Source organism: Eubalaena glacialis, chromosome 9 (genome assembly GCF_028564815.1).
Source record: "Eubalaena glacialis isolate mEubGla1 chromosome 9, mEubGla1.1.hap2.+ XY, whole genome shotgun sequence".
Taxonomy (NCBI): Eukaryota; Metazoa; Chordata; class Mammalia; order Artiodactyla; family Balaenidae; genus Eubalaena; species Eubalaena glacialis.
In genome coordinates, this window is record NC_083724.1 from 103470423 (window position 1) to 103488202 (window position 17780).

The 17780-nt window shown below is 43.9% G+C and overlaps 1 protein-coding gene across 1 annotated transcript; it reads left to right on the top strand.

The window, feature by feature from the left end:
• Positions 1–3827: 3827 nt before the first annotated feature.
• NFIL3 (nuclear factor, interleukin 3 regulated) lies at positions 3828–17576 on the top strand. Its single transcript, XM_061199373.1, has 2 exons — positions 3828–4112; positions 15763–17576. Exon 2 carries the CDS (start codon positions 15939–15941, stop codon positions 17325–17327), a length of 1389 nt encoding a protein of 462 aa, XP_061055356.1. The 5' UTR covers positions 3828–4112; positions 15763–15938; the 3' UTR covers positions 17328–17576.
• The last annotated feature ends 204 nt before the right edge of the window (positions 17577–17780 follow it).

The window sequence follows — 17780 nt, forward strand, 5'->3', positions numbered from 1 at the left end:
ATATATACAATGGAATATTACTCAGCCATAAAAAGAAACAAAATTGAGTTACGTGTAGTGAGGTGGATGGACCTAGAGACTGTCATACAGAGTGAAGTAAGTCAGAAAGAGAAAAACAAATACCATATGCTAACACATATATATGGAATCTAAAAAAATGCTTCTGAAGAACCTAGAGGCAGGATAGGAATAAAGACACAGATGTAGAGAATGGACTGGAGGACACGCGGAGGGGGAAGAGTAAGCTGGGACGAAGTGAGAGAGTAGCACTGACATATATACACTACCAAATGTAAAATAGATAGCTAGTGGGAAGCAGCCACATAGCACAGGGAGATCAGCTTGGTGCTTTGTGACCACCTAGAGGGGTGGGATAGGGAGGGTGGGAGGGAGACGCAAGAGGGAAGAGACATGGGGATATATGTATACGTATAGCTGATTCACTTTGTTATAAAGCAGAAACTAACACACCATTGTTAAGCAATTATACTCCAATAGAGATGTAAAAATAAATAAATAAATAAATAAATAAATATAACCTATGGGTTCCTAGAAAATTTTTCACCTTCTGTCCATGAAATTTAATAAAAGGACAGAAGAGCCTCAAAAACCACAGTGCAGTGGAAAGACAAGGGTCATAGACACAGGGCCCCTGATGCTGCCCCTGGGGCCCCAGTGGTCACCAAAGGACTTTCAGTTGTGGAAAGTTTTCTGCAAAGAAATCCAGAAGCCACTATCTAGAACCCATGAGGTGGAGCTGTCCAATCTGGATTACTAGGTAGGGAGCCCGCCTTTCAGCCTCCAATGCCTCTCTTCCCCGGGGCATTGCTGCAGAACTCCTCCATCAGAGGGCAGACTGAGGGCAGACTCCATCTCCCTTAGATGGGGCATTTTCTCTCTCTCTGCCACAGTTCACATTTAGCGAACCTGAATTCTCATTAGACATCCCAGTTTGCAGCTACCCCTGCCTGAAGAGGCCCAGGGTAAAAACTTCTGGATAAATATGTCCTCTTAGGTATTTTCTCCCTTGAAACATCTGCAGTCGTAGGGTGCTTCCCATCTCAAGAAGGAGAGGCCACATTCTTAGTCATTCCTCTCTCAAGTTATTGGTGTTATATTTGCTTAATCAGAAAGCGTGTTGGTAGTGTAGTCAGGTAAGGCTGAATGTGGTTGATTGTCTTCTACCAGAAGTTCCCATCACGGTCCTGACCTTCTCTTCCCTCATCCCTCCCCCACAGCACTGAGAGGAGCTGAGGGTAAGGAAGTTTTGACTTCATAACTTCAACCAGACCCCTCTTCCTCCTCCTCCCAGGGACGTGGTAGCAACCCTGCTCTACACTCAGGCCCATGCTGATGTCTTACTGGAAGCCTCCCCAACCTGAGTAATTTGTTTCCTATGTTTCAGGCTTTATGCTCCATTTACTCATATTAATCTGCAAGTGCTAGCCTAGTCTGCGAATGTTCTAGGATATAACATTGGACACATCACCTCTTGAGTCATGCAGACAGATCCATCGTCGTTTTGTTTGGTGGTTTCCTAATCACCAGGAGGAGCTAAAGAGTTATTTTCTAAGTTGGTATCACAGATGTCTTTTACACCTCACCTGATTTCCAAGTTAGATGGCAGTTTAAAATGATGCACAAATATGATAGAGGCACAATCTAGAATACCCTCAAGTAATTAGAGGAGCATCAGGTTTCAAAATTCAGCATAAAGAACCAGTTTCCAGGTTCAGAGAATTCCTCCACTATCACCAACTGGGGTGACTCCAAGCATGTTACCTACCTTTCTTGAATTTCTAAGTTGTCTTCTATAAAGCCATTTACTACTCATTCTACAACAGCTCTGGAATTCTATGAAATTATTTAAAAAGCAGAACAATGTGGAGAATATCTTTCGGGGGGGGTATGCTCTGGGTGGCTCTGGATTTCTAGGAACTAGCTGCATTTCTAACCCTGAAAAGGTAACTGACATGCATATGGTTTTAATTTCATCTAAGAGAGATTTTCAAAGCTATAATGGGCATTGTGAGGATTTGGAAAAAAGGAAATGTATTAGTAAAAGTGAGAAAAGTGGAAAATATAAACCAAAATCAGGATTCATTTTCATCAAGGGAGTCAACTCTTTGGAATAAATGTCTAATACAGGTGACTGACTCAAAAGCCATACAGAGATGTACTTCTTGAATTGGCTAGCATCTGGAAAGGTGGATTTGGGAAAGACGCTAAAACTCATATTGCATGTCTACGTTTTCAGAGCCCTGTTGATAAATCTACACTTTATCAGATGAATTGTGAACATGGGTGTGTTCTGAACCACAACATTGTCCTTGGAGAACAGTTTGAAATGTGAAGCCTTCCAGAAACCTGATACGTGATAAGCATGTTTAAGCATCAGTCTTTGGGTACTTATAATTCTGTAATATGAGAATGGGGAAGATAGAAAAGAGACAAATTAGCAAGCATATTTTCTATTGATGATGTACTTCGGTGATGGTAACTGGGGGAGGGGGGTGTTCACTTTACTTTGGTGTTTAGTTCAAATTTTTCTTTTTTAAAAAAGTGTATTTTTATCATAGGAAAAAGAAGTGGAAAGTCATGGAAGGCATTCAGCCCAGCTCCCGCCTAGTCCAAGCAGAGCAGGAGGTCCTTCTGCACCTGCCACATTCTCTGGGCAAGTCTGTGCGTCACTGTCAGGAATATGGCTCCTTTAGCAAAGGCAGGCACTGCCGCTTTAGCTGTAAATGCGCCATGTGTGTGCCACGTGCCTTTACAGTCTTTAGCTCTATGATTTAAGTCGCCGCGAGGTGCCCTTTCTCCCATTTCTTTAGGTCTCTTACGTAGCCCGGGAATTTGGGGGAGAAGACAACCACATCCAGTTAGAGGGAGAAATGACAGACTCGCTCCTAGCTTCGAGATTAAGAAAAGAGATCCTGAGCGGCCGTCTCAAACCCCAGCGGGCGTACCAGCTGGGCGAACCCCGCGGACCCGCACCCCGGGCAGCCACTCTCGGCGTGGCCTAGGGACGAGGTGGGTGGGTGCCGATGGACCTCAGCCAGCTTGGTTTGCCAGTCGTCTTCCGCAACAACTTTGCAGCCATCATCTTCGTCCTAATAGTGGAGGGGGCGGTGTTCGTGCGTTGCGCTTTCTCCCCTCCATCCGCCCCCTCTCTCCGGGCAGTCGCGCTCTCAGGGGAGACGCGCCGGGCTTTGTAATCTCTGCCTACGCAGCACCGCGGGGCTCGGAACGGCCGCCCGGCCCCCTCCCCTCTGCTGCTCGCCCCGGCTTCTGGCCGTTCGCCAGCGCCCCCGCCTCCCCTCTCGCCCACCCCAAGGAGGAGGGGTCCTCCCGGAGTGTGAGGGGAGGGTGAAGGCGGAGGTCCCTGCCACGCCCGGGCCGCGGCAGCCTGCGGCCCTCGGCCCGGCACTCGGTCGGCAACAGGTAGCTTGGCCGGCTGCGCGCTCGGGGAGACGAAACGCGCGCCTCTGCGAGTGAGCGAGGGTCGCTGGGCTCAGAGAGGCACCTCGGTGACCGAGAGGGCGAAGGAGGCGGTGAGGGGAGCGGGACAGTGAGGCGGGGGTCTCGGGCCCCTCCCCATGCTCGCTCCGGTCGAGACGGCCGCTCCGGCCGTTGCGCAACCCTGGAGCGGGGCGCAGGACGCCGGGCGCTGGGCGTCCCGGCGCTCGGGCGGCGGCGGTGGCAGCGGCCGTGAAGGGACGCGAGCTGCCGGTGGCGCTGCCGGGCGGGGGAGTGGGCGGGGGCGGGGCAAGGGCGGGGCCTCGGAGAGCCTGCCCCCGCTGGCCGCGGCCATTGGCGGCGGGCTGAGGGCGGGTGCGGGCTCGGCGATTGGGGCCGAGGCCGCCCGTCACGGCGGGCTGGCGGTCGGCGACGTAGCGCCGCGCTCGGAACTGACCTACTAACACACATCTCCCGGCGCGGCCACGGCGCCCGCGGACCCGGCGCGCTGCCCGCCTCCCGCGCCGCGCCCTCGCCTCCGCCTGCCGCCCCGGAGGCCCGGCCGGACCACGATCCCCGAACGCCGCCGGCTTCGCTCACGGCCCCCGTTCTTTCTCCCCGCCACCCCAGCTCGCCGCCCTGAGAGCAGGAACACGGTAAGCGCTCCGCCCACCGCCGGCCCGGGCCCGGCGCCCCGCTCCCCGCCCGCTCCCGGGGCGCGCGGCCGGCTGGCGCGGGGCGCGGGCCAGGCTGTGCGCGGGGTTCGGCTGTGCGCGGGGCTGGCCGGCGGCTGCGAGTGTGCGCGGGGCATTCATTACATAAACTTTTGCTGCCTTGTCAGGAGGGGACTCGCCACCTTAAGGTGGCTGCTTTGATTGCAGCGCCCTCGCTCCGGCACGTAGTCCGGGCTGGCTTGCGCTCCCCCCGCTGCTGTTGCATAATGTCTCCTGATTTCAGGAAAATTGATGTTTTGATAGAGAAGAGCGCCGGGGAGGCTGAGCCGAGGCTGAGCCTTCTCATGGGGAAGGGCAGCGCTCTTTCCTTTCTCGTCCCTTCTGCGGGGCTGGCGGCGCGGAGAGGAGGGGAGCTGAGTAATGGGGAAGAGTCTTGATTTTCTCGTTGAGAAAGAGCGTCGGTAGCGTGAATGGTGACGGCATTCGGAGAATGCCTGCGCTGCGTTTGTTTGTGTCCGGGGCTGAGTCTGCACAGACGTTTTCCACCCTGTTTGTCGTCAGCGTGTTTTACCAGCGCTCGGGGAGGTTGTGGGATTTGTACTTGCATACATTGCATAATCTGCCCACAGTGAAATATTGGCAAGGATTACGGGCTGATGTGGGAATGTGCGCGTACGTGTGCAATGATTTGGTAATTTTAGCGCCGCGTTGGATATTGGATCGTTACTTACCTGTATACTACGTCCCAAATAAAAAAGATGTATTTTTAAACACTCCTACAAAACATAAAAGGAAGAATTCCGCGGTTTGTATTCTGATCTTGGATACTACCCGAGCTCGTCCCTTAGGTGTTCTGAGCTATTATCTTTAAACCTGGGACGAACCATTGTGACGTTCACCTCCCCACCTTCCTAATTTTAATGCATCCCATTCGATCAGCCCTTTTTCTCACCTTATTGTCATTGCTTTTTCAGACACAAGACAGATCACATAATAGTTTCCTGGAAATGTTGTATTATGTAACGGACGAATTTGCTGGCAGTGAGCACAGGAAGAGGGAGCTAATTACGTGATTTTATAATCTTGCTACAAAGAAAGTAGGACGATCTCAGCCTTTAAAATGTCACTGTAACAGTTTTTTTTTTTTTTAAAAGGATATTTTAAACAGGAAAGTAGACAACTGGGTAAGCATTGAGTTTGCTCATGCAGCCGAATGTGTGTCTTTTGCCCTAAATGAAATGTGCGTTCTTCTAAATTTAGCCCTATCACATTTTAACAATTGTGGCCTCACAGCGCTATTTCTGGCGTTTTCTCCAGGGCTGTGTGCAAATACAAGTTCAAGGCCATTTGCTGTAGTTTTAACTCCACGCCTTCGGAGACCTTTGATAAGATTGTATTTTTAGGAAGGCATTTCGCAGAGCCCGGTGGCTTGCTGGATGCCGACTCTCATTTATCTTTTTAAAGGACACTTTAGGAAAGTGCTGTTCCCTGAGAACAGCAGGGGATGGCCGAGTGTCATCTTCTGGTCTTGGCTTTTGTAAATAACAGCAGCGAATGGGGTCACAGTATTTGTTTCACATCGTATTTTTATATTCTCCAGACCAGATATGATTTATGGGAAACAGATATAGGTTAGTAGATTGTATTTTTTTGGTGGATATCCTAGTTTTATTCGTGTGAGGATTATATGAATATATAATGTACCCAGATTTTAAATTTGTCCGTGGACTCTTACGTAGTGTGTATGTGAATATATGTATATGATGGTGTGTGTATGTCAGATTTGTTTTCCCCTAATGTAATATTAAAATAACTGAAAATCAGGGTTGTGGACGGTTTTTCGGTGGGAGGGGGGCGGAGGAGGGGACGTAGTACAGAGATTCACCTCTGGAACAAATTTATCACCCCAAGTAATTGAAGCCGCTTTCCAAGAAGCTAATATTGCTCCAGGCCCTGAATGTCAGACCCCGACCTACTTTGGAGCGCAGGCCGGGAGCCCCGGGCCTGCAGGGTGCCGCGTAGCGCCACCTTCCGATCGCGGCCTCAGGGGTGCTCCCTTGCCACCCGGCCCACCCCTGCCTCCTGCGGGCCCTTGGGGTCTGGGGGCGATGTGGGGGTGGCGGGCGCGGACCTCGGTTAGCAGCAGGGAGCGCCCTTGGGCGGCGCTTGGACGGGGACTGCAAGGCGGCCTGTGCTGCTCCTCCTCGCCCCCTCCTCACATTCCTTTGTTCTGGCGCGGGGGTCCTGGCGGCGCCAAGGCCCCGCTGCGCCGCCCACCCGGCGGGGGCGGGTCCTGGGGAGGCGCGGGGTGGGGGGGGGGGCGCGGAGGGACCGCCCGGGACCCGAGAGTGCGATGCGCTCTGGGTTCGCTTGGGCAGGAGGAGGGAGGGGGAGGACGGGAGGGCAGCCGGAGCAGCGGGAGGGGAGCCAGGAGAGCGGGAGAGACAGGAGGGACCCAGGGCGAGGCCGCTCCGCGGCTCCAGGGGCCTGCCTTATTGCTTTTTGCGCGCTGAGCTTCTGAGCACCGCAGGAACCTTTGTTCGGGGAGGCTTCATTGTATGTCGGAGCCGAGGGCTTCTGATTCTCGTGAAGTGAAAAAGACCTAAGAAAACCTCCAGATGTCAACAGACCACAAAAATTGGGGGGACGGGCGGTCCAGTATTGGTGGTGGTGACGAGGAGAACCCCATCTTGACTGTAGCCAGTCGAGTAGATGTATTTTTTTTTTTTTTTGGAACCTTTATGTGGTCAAAGGCTAGAGTAGAGAGAACTCAAATCCCCCGAGTTCAAAATTTTAAAAAATCAAAACACTTGTGTGGATGCCGCTGTCCTGCTATATAAGACTATATAGTACTTTCATCCTGGCAATAAGTCTTCTGAGGCTGTGCTCATGCAATAAATCGCAGTGAATTCAGGGCAGCGTCACAGATGTTCTCTGAAAGCGCATCAGCTCAGAGCTTGTTGAAAAGTTGGCTTCTGTGGGATCAAATCCTACACCCCATCCCTAATGGTTTCTCTCTTAAGTTTCAGGCCAGTCAGTAGTTAGGGAACAGTGAAGTGCTAAATAAGAACACAGGCTGTGGGCTCAGAAGAGCTGGGTCCCAGGCCCCAGCCTGTGATCTTGGGCACTGCCCTGATTTCCATAGGCCTCCAGGGTAAACTGAGGGAATAAAACCTGTTTAGCTGGGCAGTTGTGGGGAGCTCAGTAAATGCTTCCTGTATAAGTGACCAGGAACTATATATATATATATATATATATATATATATATATACACACACACACATATATATATACATATACATATTTTAATAAAGGTATTCACCTTCATTTTTTCACTGCCTAAGTCTCTGTGCAATAAGGAATAAAGTTTGAACTAAGCCTATAGTTAATGATTCTTCTTGGGACTTCCGTGATAGTCCAGTGGTTAAGACTTCACCTTCCAATGCAGGGGGTGCAGGTTCCATCCCTGGCCAGGGAGCTAAGATCCCACATGCCTCGGGGCCAAAAAACCAAAACACAAAACAGAAGCAATATTGTAACAAATTCAATAAAGACTTTAAAAATGGTCCACATCAAAAAAATCTTAAAAAAAAAAAATTCTTCTTGAAATACTGTACTTTTTTGTTCTAATAATGATTAATTTTTTTCTCAAAATTATTTGCCATTACGTTTGATGGTAATTTTAGTTTGAAGGGAATTCCTGACAGGATTGCAGAACCTCAGACTACCCAAGTCATTCATTGGGTTAATGTTTGGGGGAACTGTTTAAAGGAACAGGGAGAGGTGAGTTGATGGTAGCAGGAATGGTGTAAAAAGTGCCAAACAGCTGCCTTTTTTTCAGTTCCCTTTACCTCTCTGTGATGGTTTTCCTGGTCCTGGATAATCTCTGCATCTAAAAATCTGGTCTGAGATCAGAGGCTGGTTAGACCTCACAGATGAGCTATGTTGGGAGGGAGTGTGTGCAGCCTGTATGGTTAAAACGGTAGGACATGCCCCAACTGCTGATGGTTGGCCCTTTTGACTAACACAGAAGTAAATTTCCTTTGGTTTACCCTTACACTTGCAACATAGGGCAGTGCTTCACTAAGAATTACGAGAGGCAAAAATTAGGCCTAGAACTAATCATCATCATTGTTTCCTTGATGCTGCTCATTCTTCAGAAATGAGATGAAGAGCTAATATTTGCTAAACATGTACCCTGCCTGTGCCAGGCACTGTGTTGACTGTTCTATTATCGTCCCCATTTTAGACATGAGGAAGTGGAGGCCAAGAGAAATTGATTAGCAGCCCAGGCCAGGAGCCTGAAAAGGGGATTGGGGGGGGGGGTGACCCTCTGTCTCTGTCCCTTCCCTGAGTGTGAGTGCAAGCTCACTGGAGTTTTTGAAACAATTTCCTTTTCTGTGTTAAAGACTTATCTTTACGAAGTGCAATTATAACATCACTATGATGCAACAAGCTGAAAATTAAAACCCTTTGTTCAGGCCCTTTCCCATGTTGAGCAATGTGCCTGACTCACCAGCTGAGTGGATATTTCTAGTTGACCTTGCTTTGGTCCATAGAGTCCGTTCTGAGAAGTGAATGTGATTGCAGCATGGAATGGAAAAGGTGCAGTCATATTGCCGAGGCTTTATTTTTACCCTAGTAAAATCACACATACTTCATTATTTCCATTGTAATCCAGATGGCATTGATGCTGTTCAAAGTTGTTTATTTTTAATTTGTATTAAGGAATGAGAGCACACTTGGGATTCAGTTCAAAATATGACAGAAACAATGTAATTGAAGTTTCCTTTAATATTCATTTCTTGTTTTTGTAAGGTATGCCTGTATTTCACAGGGTTAACACATTGTTTGATATCCTGTTATTTTTCTAAATTATATTTGAGTTGATTTTTATCCAGATTGGACTTGTATAAGAATGTCGAAAGACATTGACCTTTGATCACAGACATTACATAAGAGTTTTCCAGTTTCAAAATGAGCTTGTATTGCCACCACCCCCAGTTATCTCTCAAATTTCATTACAAATACCTTTCTTGTAGTTAAAAAATTACTGTTTCTCATATGGTTTTAATTAGAGTATGCTAGCTTGTTTTTATGGTAAGAAAGTTTAGTAGGGATTTACTAGATGCCTTTCATAATAATCTGTGCTTTGAGGACTCATTTTCATTGGAAGCAGAATGATGTTTATAAGCCTTTTAGTTATCAGAACATGGTGTCTTTTATTAATTAACTTTCTAGGGATCTAAAGCTGGAGTTAAGTAGCCTTCAAATAAACACTAAAAATAAACATTTAAAATAATTTATTCTATTCATGAGGCACATAATAAATGACATTTGTAATCGTCTGCTCACTGGGAAGGAAAGTGAACAAGAAATTAAAAAGTCAAGCTGAGGAAAATTGGAATGATTCTTCAGTATAATTAGGGACATTCAAAACCTTGCCCTACCATACCATTTCCTCAACCAACTCTGCATGCACCCCATTTTTCCCATCATTATCCCATGTTGCATGCAGTCTGGTATTACTTACCTGTTGCAGAATTTCCTATAACTGGGTAACTTCATAATTACCCATGTCCCTTAAGATTTCAAATTAGTTGCTAGACTGATAAATTATCTTTTTGAAACTTTCAAGAAAACAAATGGTCCCCATTTTGAAGTGAATGCAGAATTTTTCATAAGGCATTGGTATTTCATCACCCCCATCCTCCCAGTTCCCCTCCCTCAAGCCTTGAAGTTGTTTGGATGTGTTAGCATCTATGCATTTGCCCTGAACAGTCTTCAGAATATTTTCATTGAGAGTTAGATTACAAACAGTAGCCTCTTTTTATAAAAGAATGTCAGGTCGGGGCTTCCCTGGTGGTGCAGTGGTTGAGAATCTGCCTGCCAGTGCAGGGGACACGGGTTCGAGCCCTGGTCTGGGAGGATCCCACATACCGCGGAGCAACTAGGCCCGTGAGCCACAACTACTGAGCCTGCGCGTCTGGAGCCTGTGCTCCGCAACAAGAGAGGCCACGACAGTGAGAGGCCCGCGCACCGCGATGAAGAATGGCCCCCGCTTGCCGCAACTAGAGAAAGCCCTCGCACAGAAACGAAGACCCAACACAGCCAAAAATAAAAATAAATAAATAAATTAATTAATTAATTAATAATAATAAAAAAGTCAGGTCATACTATTTCATATTTCAATCCCTTAAATTATATCAATGCTATAATAAAATGCAGTGTTGTCATCATATTTATTAAGTTTAAGTCTAATTTTCAAGTAGTCCTTTGTCGAGGATGAAAGGGCAAGAAACTTGAAATATTTTCATTTATCATAAACTTGCTCTGGTTTTGACACATTCATTTACAGAAGTACCCAAATAGAAAAAGTAGGCCAGTTTGTTGCTATGATAGGATAGATTTTGGCAAAGTGTGAAAGTCTGTTTATGTGTGTGTTCATAGCTTGATCAAGTATACATTTCTCTCTGACTTCAGAGTCTGTGTTACTAGATACAGAATTATATTATTAATGGGAGGCACTTCACTGGCACTTAAAGAGGTTTAACATAGTTTTCTTAATTTAAAAAGCATTTTGTTTTTCAGCCTGATTAGAAAATCCTCATGCAACTTCAATGTTTCCTTAGTTTTTTCATCCCCCACTCCCCCCTAGATTTTATTTTCATACATGAAAAGAAGTAAAGCATTTTATTGAAACAATCATGTCATGGATTTTACCCACAGGAAGAAAATGTAGGTTAACATTTGCTAGTATTACTAGTTTAAAGAGCTGTGAATTGATTCAATAACTTTATTTTTTCACTAAAATGGCACTTATCTCAAAAATAAGCAACTGCCTCTTAGTAGAGAGATGGTTTGTAGTTTAACATAAAAGAATTTTTTTCTTTAATGGTATCTATACTATACCTCTGAGGGTGTAAACAGTACCTTCAGAGAGTAGAGGGAAAATGAGGTAGTTCTATGAAAATATTTCCAAATCATTGGGCACATCAAATAGTATTTCATCTTGTATTGACAGAATGTTAAAATCAAAGTATAAAATAGAAGCAATTTGCAATCTCTTTAAAGAGATAATAACGAATTTTTCTCATAGTAGATTTTAACCTCTAAGCTATTAGTAAGATTTTAGATGCTTGAAACAAAATGTTTCTTCTCTTCTTGTTTTGTAACAAGTTTGAATTGTCCACCAAGATTTCTCTGAGAGATGTGTTGGCAGCCAGGGAAGATACAGGTCCGTCATTGTAAACATAAGTCATAAGGTCCCTCCTCAAAAAGAAATTTGGGCTAGAATTTGTGTTGTAAAGCTTTATTCTTTTAGAGAATTTTCTAAACCAAATTTACCTTAATTAAAAACAATATTTAGGTCATCTGACTTAAATAGACTTTAAAATCTGGGGTTATGCAACAGAACTCCTGCCTGTAGAAATAGTGTGATGTACTACGAAAAAGCATTAATTAGCAATGGTACATCCGAGTTAGGTGTGGGAAAATATGTCATTAGAATGTGATGACTCCTCCTCTTAAACTTCTCCTTTTATTTGTGTTTTTGAGAAGCACCCATATTATCTAATGCGTGTAATGAAGCTGATCGTGCTGAACACACCAGCATCATAGAATTGTCATTTAGTGTCAATTACTCACCAGAAAGGAAACTAGTGGTGACTGATGTAACACAGCGTTAGTGGTGATCTGAAAACATGAGGCAGAGGTGAAATGACTGTTAAATTAATCATAAGGGAGAACACTGGAATCTGAAATAAAGTCATTTGTTAGTTGAGCATAAAAACTGATGTCTTTAGAAGGCATTGTAAACCACCTTTCCATTCACTTTAATTTAAATTTATTGTTGAAGGGCACAAATAGATTCTTTGCCCTCAACGTCTCTGCCCTCTAGTGCCACATGGTCTTGGGAAAGTCACTCAGTCTCTCTGTGTTTTAACTGCCCTCTCCCACCATGTTGAAAATGGATACATTTTGGTTGTGTACAAAAAAATCACAGGTGACAATGCTAATAGCTATAATTTTTTTCCTTCTAATTATTTTAGCATGTAGGTTTGCCCGGAGATTAAAATTTTAGCAGAGATATGAAAATTTAGAATGTTTTCTCAATTCATTAAATACTTGCAAGCTGTACAACAACTCTGTGGAAGCTGGAAAAAAGTTCCAGATGGTACCTTTGTTGTCTTAAAGAAGTTCTGGCAGCATCTAATAGTGCTTTACTGCCCCCAAAGTCACTTAGTAAATGGGGATATATTACCCAGAAATGAGAGTAACACAGAAAGGAACTGTATGTAAATGAGATGCATTGCAAGGATACACACCAGAACAACCCTCTGGGAGTACAGGAATGGGTACTGTTAGAGGAATTGGATTGGGGTCAGGACTGTCCTGGAATCTTAGCTGTGCCGCTTAACTAGCTGTGTGACACTGGGCAAGTTGCTTAACTTCTCTGAGCCTTAGTTTTCTCATCTGAAAGTGGTTATTATGAGGGCAGTGAAATAATGACAGGCCAGGCTCACAGTGCCTGTTGCATAGTCAGTGTTGAGTAAATGGCACCTGTTATAATTGTTTTTATTATCACCATACAAAGAAAAAAGCAGTGCGGCTAGAAACAATGTGATATGTGCACCAACCCCCCATGTTGGCGGTGCTCCTAGCACACCCCTGGATGAGCGCTGTATTCACAAGCCTGTCTCCCACCAAAGACTAAGGGGTCCCTTGACTCTTGGGAGTTTGATTCTTCCTTCCCTCTTTATGTGCCCCCAGTCTTGCTCAGTGCCAGGTATATAGTAGGTGCTCCATATGTGTTGAATAAATCAAGTAATGAATAAGAGAAGCTCTCTGTTACTAAGTTAAATATCTTTTTTAGAATTTATGTAATATCAGATTTAAAAGAATGTATCAACAAAGTGTTTTTGGCGCAAAGCTCTCTTATATAAGGTAAATGAGTGACTGTCAATCAGATGTTGAGCACCTAATAGGTTCAGTTTGTTGCTAGGATACAAATATATTAATTTGCACCCTGAACTAATTTACAGTCTAGTTGGACATACAAAACAAACATGTAGGAAGATACACATTGTACAAAATCAGCACCTCTCTCTACAGTTTCTCGCACTGCTGATAAGCTCTTTTCAACACTGCAAGGTTATTTGATAAATAATATTACAGAAAATATCCTAATGTCGTTATGGGGTGATTTGCTGGTGGAATCATAGAGGCAGTTAATATGTGCAGATGAAGGAAGAATCCAGATTCTAGTACAAATACTGAAATTCAAATAGGAAGAAGATTAACTGAAAAGAAATGAGATTTTTCTGCAGGTTTTGAATGTACCAACAAAGTCGTAGAGATGACAAAGTGGACATACAGTACTTAGACACCCAGAAGAAATGGGTTAAGAGATTTTAGGACAAGTGGGATATTTTTGTTAAATGGAAGTAGTGTTATTTTCTCTATGCAGTGTGGCAAGGGCTGCCTGCCTGCCCTCACTCACACTGGACTCAGCGCGATTCTTTGGACCAGGAGATTGAAAAGAGTCCCAACTCACTCACTGTAGGTTTGAAATGATGAAACGATATGAAATGATGAAAGAATGAAAAGTTTAGGAAGAGTAACTAACACAGAATGGTGGGGCATTTCAAAAGCATAACTGTAAAAACTCATAGGTGAGGTGAAATGTAAAAGGAATGTAATTTTTTTTTCCAAGGAAGGGACAAATTAAAAAATGCATGGAAGAGAAAGAGTCTCAAGTGGAGAAAATACTCAGAATAATAGTGTGCAAGGAACTGCATAATGTTTTAAAAAACAGTAGTATCTGGGGATACAGTGGAGATTTAAAAACCATCTTGGAAAAGTTCAATGTAATTATCTTCCTGGAACTGGAATTTTTACTCTGCTTCAACATTCATTTGATTTCAAGGGGGAAGACTTAACTGAATTAGGGAATACAAATTATTGACAGGAGGGAAGAATCCATTCAGTATATTGAGGGAAAAGGGGTTTTCATATCAGAACAAGAAACCTAACTTGAAATATAGGAAGCAGTGTTGTTTACTAAGTGATAACTAGGAAGCTCCCCTTTCTACACCATCACGGCCTGCTGTGGCAGACTCATTGCCTTCATTTCCCATTAAAGCTATATTTTCAAAAACAAACGGAAGCTCGGTATTTGTAATCGCAAGTTTTGCTAAGTTGCAACTCACTGTTTCTATTGGCTCAATTTGATGGACAGAAACATGGCATTAAACCTTATTCTTGATGATCCTGAAATTATTACATCATTCCTTCTATTCCTTCTGGAAAAGACACAGGAAGCTGGCAGTCTTTTCCAGCTGATAAAATTAAACGTCATTAGTCATTATAAAACTATGCACAAGAAAGAAAGAGAGACATAAAACAAAAACATTAAATCTTTTTTAATAGGGCAGGAAGAGTGCCATATACAGATAGTGCCGAATGAACAGTTGTCTTACCATATCTCCTTTATGAAAGTATTACCTACTGGAAAATTAGGCAGAGAAGCCCTGTCCAGGAAGACAGATCCAAAATGACCACGAGAAGATTGTTATTGGAACTTAATATGGATTTATTATCTCCTGTCAGGCCAAGTTCAGATTATAAATATGTCATCAGTGGGAAAGGAAGCTAGTTGATGGTTCTATTTTTGAGTTCTTATATTTTGTTTGAAACTAATTAGTAAAATGGAAAGAAATTCTTTCCATAATTACATTCTCTTGGTTTAAAATAATTTTAAGTTTCAAGAAGGCAACGTACTTAAAAAAAAAAAATCCCTTTGAATAATAAGCGTTTATTTTAGTCTGGAGCTACTTTATCAATGAAATCTATTATGACAGAATTGTCAGGACCAAAAAAAGCACTGTGGATGCTTCAATCTTAAGTGAATGTTTGATAAATCAATTTGAAGGAACCAGAAAAAAAAGAACATTTCTAAACTCATAGCACAAATGTGTCAAAAGAGATGGCTTTATTGAAAAGAGTCCTTTTCAGGTGTGCTGAGTCACTTGGCAGAATGACCGTGACATCAGCCATATAAGAGATTAAACAACTACAACTCAGTTGTTTGTGTGGCTTTTATTTTTATTTTTGTGGCAATAAAAATTTAGCTCCATTTATATTTGATTCCATGTAATTACAGAATTTGTTTACTGACATTAAAGGGGTTTACTTGGAAAAGTTCCTTTTATGAGGTGAGCTTGTTTGCTTGGCAGTGATATAAGTGCTATCTAAAAGTATTCAGAAGCCCCACAAGATGCAAGTACTATTTAAAAACTTACCAACCAGAGGCGATCTGTCATTTCCTTCCTGTACTGTCCTATCCCCACATGCCCCACCCCACCATTTTTTCTCCTGAAACACAGTCTTCCTCTGTTTTTCCCTGGGGCAGATGTGTTTTTTTCTCTCACTGTCCTGGACCACAGGTCTCACTGTGGACTTGTCCTTTACAACTTTACCGTATAGGTATTTGGGTACTTATTTTCTTTGCAAGATTGTAAACTCTTTGAAGGGCAGAAATATCAACCCTCAATGCTTCGTGTACTTTCTTGTACATAATTGGTAATAAATATTTACCAAATGGATAACTGTTTTTCTTCACGTATTGCAGGTAACCTAGAAGACCCCTACTCCGTTCAGTGAGAGGAGCCCAAGAGCTTTATCCTGGACGTTAGAACAAAAAGAAGAATATTGATGGATTTTAAACCGCAGTTTCTAAAGCATTTGAGAATACTGAGGAAATAACTTCTTCTCCTGCACCGCATATATAGGTTAAGGTTGTTTCTGATGCAGCTGAGAAAAATGCAGGGCATCAAGAAGGAGCAGGCATCTCTGGATGCTGGTAGCAGCGTGGACAAGATGATGGTGCTTAATTCTGCCTTATCCGAAGTCTCCGAAGACTTGACGACGGGGGAAGAGCTCCTTCTCAATGAAGGAAGTGTGGGGAAAAACAAATCTTCAGCCTGTCGGAGGAAACGGGAATTCATTCCCGACGAGAAGAAGGATGCCATGTATTGGGAAAAGAGGCGGAAAAATAACGAAGCTGCCAAGAGGTCTCGGGAGAAGCGTCGACTGAATGACCTGGTTTTGGAGAACAAACTCATTGCACTGGGAGAAGAAAACGCCACTTTAAAAGCTGAACTGCTTTCCCTAAAATTAAAGTTTGGTTTAATTAGCTCGACAGCCTATGCCCAGGAGATTCAGAAACTCAGTAATTCTACAGCTGTGTATTTTCAAGACTACCAGACTTCCAAATCCACCGTGAGCGCCTTTGTGGATGAGCACGAGCCCTCGATGGTGGCCAGCAGTTGCATTTCTGTCATCAAGCACTCTCCACAGAGCTCTCTGTCTGATGTTTCGGAAGTGTCTTCGCTAGAACATTCGCAGGAGGGCCCTGGGCAGAGTGGCTGCAGAAGCCCAGAAAGCAAGTTCCAGGTCATCAAGCAAGAGCCGATGGAACTGGAGAGCTATGCCAGGGAGCCCAGAGATGACCCGGGCGCCTACCGAGCGGCCGTGTATCAGAACTATATGGGGAATTCTTTTCCTGGCTACTCACACTCTCCCCCTCTGCTGCAGGTCAACCGATCCTCCAGTAACTCTCCAAGGACATCAGAAACCGATGAAGGTGCAGTAGGAAAGTCATCCGATGGAGAAGATGAGCAGCAGGTTCCCAAGGGCCCAATCCACTCTCCCGTCGAACTTCAGCGTGTCCACGCCACAGTGGTTAAGGTTCCAGAAGTGAACTCCTCTGCCTTGCCACACAAGCTTCGGATTAAAGCCAAAGCCATGCAGATAAAAGTGGAAGCCTTCGATCACGAATTTGATGGCACGCAAAAACTTTCTTCGCCTGTTGACGTGACGTCTAAGAGACATTTCGAACTTGAGAAGCATAATGCCCCCAATCTGGTACATTCTTCTCTCACTCCCTTTTCAGTGCAAGTGACTAACATTCAAGATTGGTCTCTCAAATCTGAACACTGGCATCAAAAAGAACTTAATGGCAAAACTCAGAATAGTTACAAAACTGGAGTGGTCGAAGTGAAAGACAATGGTTACAAAGTCTCTGACCCAGAGAATTTGTTTTTGAAGCAGGGGATAGCCAACTTGTCTGCAGAGGTGGTCTCACTTAAAAGACTTATAGCCACACACCAAATCTCTGCTTCGGACTCTGCGTAAAATTACTACTGAACAAGCTCTGGGCATTTAGAGATGTCATTTGCAATAGATAGTACATTTTGTATTAGGCTGAATTTTCACTGGACTTGTGATGTCATTTCACTGTAATGTTCACATGTTGACTGTTGGGTGTCTTTCTGTGCACAAATTATTATGAAGATTAGACTGTGTTATCACTCTGCCTTGTGTATAGTCAAATAGTCCATTGCAAAGGCTGTATATATTGAACATTATTTTTGTTGTTCTGTTATAAAGTGTGTAAGTTACCAGTTTCAATAAAGGATTGGTGACAAACACAGAACTTCTGCTCCATTGCACTTAATTTTATGGGAAAGAAAGAGCAATTTAAGTTGCAAAAGTGGATACTGTATTAAGATATTCTGCATTTTACTTATTTGGGGGAATTTTCTCCCATCTATAAGGGAAAACCAAAACATAAGTTCAACACATAAT